Genomic DNA, 6,115 nt, shown 5'->3' with positions numbered 1-6,115 from the left:
GCAACACATAGTTGATTCCTTTGCTAGTATCTTGGATACTTGGATCTGACTTTGGAAGGTAGGAGCTAATTGCTAATAATGGAGAGAAAGGAACCAGCCAGCATAGCGGGAGTGGCCTGGCATATGGGGAATGAGCGGTCTGAAATACTCAATATTCAAGTTTCCAAAATATTAATGAGATTATAGCAACCTGCAGCTATACGTTACAGCTTGTTAACGGAGTGAGAGAGAGGGGGGCTGCCAAGCGGTTGTTATGCAAACTCTATAGCTGAACCTTAAAATGGGAATGCGGCTGGGTATCTCTTTCAAAGAAGAGATAAAAAAAAAAAAGAAAAAGAAAAAGCCCCTCAGACGGCGAGAGCTGCTGCGCTGCGGCTGCGAGCACCAGCCGCGCCATGCGGTGCGCTCGTCTGTCGGGGGAAGGGACCCGACCGAGGGAGCGGGGAGGATTTTGATGCACTCTTTTCCACCACCTCGAGTGTTCGCAGCCGCAGAGGCAGACTCCGGGACGGCGGGGCGGAGAGAGGCTGCACGCACCCCTTCCACCCACGGCCGGCACCGCCGGGACCCCTCCGCGGGTGCTGCCTCTCAGTCACGGCGGCGGCCGCCGCTTCCCCCGCGCCGAGTACATCCCCAAATTAAACCAAATAAACAAAAGAATGCCCCCAAAGCTGGTGGTTTTCTGCTCCGCCACATCACTCCCGTGATGGGACCCCTCGCGTGCCCCCCAAGACGCGAGACCGGTTCCCACAGCACAGAAATCAGTGCCGGTAACTACAGCTGACCTACCCCGACAAAGCAGGCATTTTATTAGCAAAGCAAACGACCCTCCCGATAAACTTTCCACCCGGCGGGACCGCAGCCCGCTTCGGCAGGTACGGGCGGCGGCCGCGGGTGCTGGCGGCCAGAAGGGCAGGGCGACAGCGCGGGGTTACCGGGGGGGCAGGTGCCCTGTTTCTGCAGGGGAAAGCGACACCCTCACGGGCTTCGCTCCCGCGGGGGCCTCTGCCCCGGCCGCGCCTGGTTAACTGATCACCACTCCGACACCCCCCTGCCAGTGTCACCTGCTGAACCCAGCGGGACCCCGGCACAGACACGGCTCCGGTTTAGCCCCGGGTCTGGTGTCACGACAGGCTGGGCTGCGTCAGCCAATCCCCCAGTCCCGTCCGGGTTTAATCCGAGCCCAGGGGCCACATCCTGATCCCCGGCGACCCGCCGCGCTGCTCGCGTGTTCCCTAAACCCCGCCGGCTTCTCCGCCCGCTCCCAGCCCTTTCCGCTCGGCTTATACCGAGGAGGCTCGGTGGGAAGATCCGCTCGTGTTCCCGAGCAGAGGAGGAGTGGGGAAGAAGGGAATGATGTGACTCGAGGGGACAGGCGCTACAGAACAGCGACAAGCTCCTTACCCTGCACTTGTTGCAATTACCCGGTTCCTCTGGGAAATGCGGGACGGAAACGGGACGGGGTCCCGGCGGCGCAGGGAGCGGAGGGAGCGCTGCTCCATGCGGGACAGAGCCCGCCCCGCACTCCGGCCCCGCGGTCCGCCCGTCCCTCTGCAGGCAGCCGGGCTCCCCGGAGCATCGCCCCCGGCTCTGTACCCCTCACCCCCGCCGCGGAGTTTGACACCACCTCGGCTCAGGGAGGGCGAAGGGAGAAGTTGAACCCGACCACGATTCGAGGCTGATTTTGTTTTGGTTGTTTTGGGTTGTTTTTTTTTTTTTTCCATGTTTATTTGATCTCAAAAAATTTTTAAAATTAAAGTACATAAAACAATGGCAGCTGGCGTTGCTAAAATCAAAATAAACGATTTTCGTCGTAGAAAAGAATTTTTTTTAAAAAAAGAGAGAAGCAGAAATAATTGCAAACACTGCATAATAAATACGTTTCCTATTACCACAAAAGGAAAATAAAACTGACATAAAAGTTTGACACGACAAAACCGTTTTCGTTTTTAAGAGAGCGTTAGGATTAAGTGGCTTAATTAAACATTGGTCTCCAATTGGCAGTTAGTAGCTTTCCTCTTGAAACTGCATCTCCAGCCGCTGATAAAGTGCTTGCGCCAAGTTTCGCCCCACAAGACGCCGACATGATGCTCTAAGGAAAATCCAAATTTTCTCCGCTATTTACAGGTTAAGACTATTGACTTTTGTGAGTGTGTTTGTGTGTGTGCGTGTTTCCACAGCAATGCGACCCACGGCGGGATGGGTGTCCTGGAAGACGGGGGTGTCAGGGCGGGTTCACGGCTGGGTGGGGATGGATGGCGCCGGCGGCACCCCGGCAGCGGGGCCAGGCTTTCTCCCTGCGCATCACCTGCTCGCCGACGGGGCGAGCGAGGCTAAGGCTGCGAGGTGGCGTGTTGGCAGGAGGGAACGGCAACGACTTCTAGGCGAAGGAAACTTTCGAAGTGTAAACTAAAAATCAAACCAAACCGACCGACCCTGACAGACAGGGCGGGTACAGTCACTCGCTAACAGCCATCCCCCCTGGACAAACCAGGGGCTGCCGGGGGTGGGAGACAAGGGAGCGGATTTCAAAGCGACCGAGGGGAGCCGATGCCGTCCGTGGCGGCACCGCTTCCGGCTGCTCGCCCCACGGCAGAGTCTGTGCTTCGAGGGGCGGCCTTGCGGGCGTGCCGAGGACGACGCCCCTGCCTTAGCTGGCCTCATCCGAATCGCTGTAGTGGGAGCGGGGCGAGAACTCCCCGTCGCTCCTGTGGGACCGGGGCGACGTCTTGCTCCTCTCCTGCGGCGGCTGCCCGGGCTGCGGCAGGAGGAGGGCGGGGGAAGGGGCTCTCTGTCCCATCAGGGCGCCCTCCGCAAAGGAGAAGTGCAACGGGTCAAGCTGCACCGAGTAGCCCCCCGTGGCCGGCGGCGGGGGGAAGCGAGTCCGGCCGTGCCCGGGGGGCGACGCTCTGGGCGGCCCCGGTGGCGGCGCCGGCGGCCCCGGCGGAGCTCCGGCCCCGGCGGCGGCGCAGGGCGGCTCGAAGGGGGCCCCGCGGTGCTCGGCCTTGCCGGAGCCGTCGGAAGGGGCGGCGGGGCCGTGCAGCAGCTCGGCCAGGGCGCTGATGTAGATCTGCGCCATCTGCAGCGTCTCGTACTTGGAGAGCTTCTTGTCGTTGTTGAAGGAGGGGATGACATTGCGCAGCTGGTCGAAGGCGTGGTTCAGCCCGTGCATTCGCCGCCGCTCCCGCGCGTTGGCCGCCAGCCGCCGCTGCTTCTGCACGCCGCTCACCTGCGCCCGCAGCCCGGGGCCGCCGCCTCCGCCCCGCGGCCGCCCGCCGCCCCGCGCCCCGCCGGGGCTGCTCCCGCCGCCGCGTGCCGCGCCGCCCTCCGCCGCCGCCTCGTCGTCCTCGCCGGGCAGCAGGTAGCGCGGCGAGGCGGCGGCGGGCAGGCGGGCGGCGCAGCAGACGCCGAGCCAGGAGCCCGTCGCGAAGGCGCCGCAGCCGCTCTGCTCCGGGCCCGGCGGCGGCGGCTCTGTGGGCGGCTCGCGGGCGCGCTCTGCCCAGGGCAGGCTCATGGCTCTAGCGCCGCGCGCCCATCGGGCCGCGCGCAGCCCCCGCCTCGCGCGTGGCGCCCCGACGGCTCCGGTGGCGGCCGGGCTCGCGCCCCCCTTTAAGGAGCGGCACGCGCCGGGGTCCCCCCCGCCCCCGCTCCCCCTCCCCTCCTCTCCCTCGCGCCCCACCCCTCCCGCCGCACGCCCTCCACTCGCGCCGGTCGCGTGTCGGCGCGGCCAATGGCGCGCGCGCGCGCGGGGCCGGCGCGTGCGGGGAGCCAATGGCGCGCGGGGGGAGCGGAGGCCGCGGCCGACGGCGGCGGACGGGAGCGGGGGGGGGGGGGGGTGGGGGTTGGGGGGTGAGCCCGGGCCTGCGGCACGCGCTGTCCCGCCCCGCCCCGCCCCGGGCAGGCGCGCGCCGGGCGGCCTCCCCGCGCGCGGCGGGGCGGAACGGGGTGGGGGTGCAGGGAGCGCCCCGACGGCGCGTCCGCCCCGCGCCGGGCGGCTCCGCCGACAGAGGGAACGGACACCCGGCGGCACCGGGCCCTCCCCGCTGCCGCACTCTCTCAGGACGCTCCGTCGCGCCCGCCAGGGGAAACATCCTTTTCCTTATAGCCAAACCTCGGAGGCTCCGGTAAATGCCTGCCTTGGCCTCCCCACGCCTGGCGGGAGTAGCCGTCGGTCCGCTCGGCCCTCGCTGCGGCCGTAGCCACCCTGCCCGAGGTGTCGGTGCGGAGAGCTGCCCGCCCGGGATGGTGCAGGCGGCAGTGCTGGGAGCGCGTCGCTGCCGTATGGAGGTTCGGCGGCGAAGCCGCCGAGGGAATGTCCTCGGCTTTAGAGCGGTAATCCCGGGGACACGCGGGAAGCCCACGCGGGACCCGGCAGGTGAGAAGCGGTGGCGTTTGCAGACGGGACAGCACATTGCCCCCGGAGCTGCCACGTTTTCGGCAGGGTCCCGATCCCCCGCGAGCGAGTCCTTTTGTTGGGCCAACAATAGCTGGCCAAAGGTGGTGGAGAGGGAAATAGCTCCGTGCACGCATCTTAACTTCCCTTCCGCGCTGCCTCCCCTCCCGCCACCGCCGCCTGCCTGGAGAGGAGAAGTGGAGGTTTGCCCGTGTGAATAGGCGTGTGGAGAACAAAGTGATGGGCACAGTATGAGGTAGATATGTTTTTTCAAAAGTGAATAACTCGCAAGGCAAGGAGGGAGCGAGGGAGCCCAGCAGCTCAAAGCCGAGCGGCAGTGACACGGAATGAGCAGCCTCGCTAGTTTAGGAAGCTGGCTGGGCACACTTGGCGCATGGCAGGCGCCTGGGGCCCACCTTCCACAAACAACTGGATGGTACTGAGAAAGCGCAAAGCTGATGGTTTGCTTTCTTTAAAAACAAACGGAGGCAAACCGTCTCTATTTTTTTTTTTTTTTGCTAGCTATTATGCTTTAAAGGCAAAAGCTGTTGTATCCCCCCAAAACAAGTTGTCAGTTTCTGACCAAAATGGAAGTGTTTACTCGGTAAGAAAGATGGTAAGGAGCAGAAGTCAATACCTTGTTTCTGTATAGTATCCATAACGTTGCCAGACCATTTATCTGTATCTAGTAAAAACTTTTATACTCTCCCACTGTCTAACACCCCCCCCCCCTTCAATAAATGCTTCTGTCGTTAACAGGAGAAAAAGCCCTCAGCACTGTGCTGCATGGTGCTGTTTGCTGGCTAAATTCGCAGCCCCCTGGCTTCTCTTTCAGTCCACAGGCACCACGTGCTCCCTTCCTGGGTGCCCGTGACACAGGTGTGCTTTGCCAGCAGCCCTGCTGTGCTCTCCTCCCCAGGGTTAATCTGTGTGTTCCCTGTTTGGGCACTGAGTGCCATGGCTGTGAGCTGTTCCATGCAAGGACCATGGGCCAAACCTTGGAAATGAGTGAGCTTTGCTGAGCAGTAGCCACTGACACCCATTTCCAGAAGCCTAGCAAGCACCCAGCATGGGGGGAGCCAGGCTGGTGCCGTGTTGAAGTCTTAAACATCTTCCTCCAGGCTGGTGGACTGTGTGGCTGTCGGGCTTCCTTGACAGCAAGCCCAATCCTCCATCCCACAAACCATCCACTGGCCTCCGGGCACAGAGGGAAGCAGCATCCCATTAGCCTCTCGTGTGGATGCGAGGTGGCTGATGCCCGAGAAGGACCCTGGCCTCTGGATACCCCAGAGCTGCTGTCAGGTGCTGGGAACTTCCCTTAGCAGTACCTCAGTGACTGTATGGAGCACTGGGGACATCAGCCGAACACCTCAGCATGCTCCTGGGATGGGAAAAGTTCCTGGCTGGGAAACCGTAACAGCTGCTTATTTTTCAAGTACGTGTTTTGTGAGTGCATGCACGCTTTGAAACTGGAGGCATCTGAGACTCACTCCACAGTTTGCCTTTGAAAGGACACACACAAAAAGCCATTTTTCCCAACACCACTGCTCAGAGGGGGAAAAAATGTTTCATTGAAATCCAGTGGTCTCTGTATGCTTGTATCTGCTGCGTGTGCACACTCTCAGAGTCAAAGTCAAAGGCGAAGGGTGGTTTATGTCAGCACTGGGTTTAGCTCTGCTCTCCCAGAATAAGATAAATGTAAGTGATGAAGAACTCCTGGGG

At 62.0% G+C, this 6,115-nt stretch overlaps 1 protein-coding gene across 1 annotated transcript; it reads right to left on the bottom strand.

Moving 5' to 3' along the window:
* Positions 1-1,706: 1,706 nt before the first annotated feature.
* On the bottom strand, positions 1,707-3,514 carry ATOH1 (atonal bHLH transcription factor 1). Its single transcript, XM_059845614.1, has one exon. It carries the CDS (start codon positions 3,512-3,514, stop codon positions 2,651-2,653), a length of 864 nt encoding a protein of 287 aa, XP_059701597.1. The 3' UTR covers positions 1,707-2,650.
* Positions 3,515-6,115: the final 2,601 nt, after the last annotated feature.

The sequence above is a fragment of the Haemorhous mexicanus genome, chromosome 4, assembly GCF_027477595.1.
Source record: "Haemorhous mexicanus isolate bHaeMex1 chromosome 4, bHaeMex1.pri, whole genome shotgun sequence".
Taxonomy (NCBI): Eukaryota; Metazoa; Chordata; class Aves; order Passeriformes; family Fringillidae; genus Haemorhous; species Haemorhous mexicanus.
Note: the sequence above shows the minus strand (reverse complement) of the source record. Positions and strands in the feature narration are given on the sequence as shown.

What these genes read in the sequence shown, in the direction of transcription:
- ATOH1 (XM_059845614.1), bottom strand. Translation starts at nt 3,514, where the DNA reads ATGAGCCTGCCCTGGGCAGAGCGCGCCCGCGAGCCGCCCACAGAGCCG.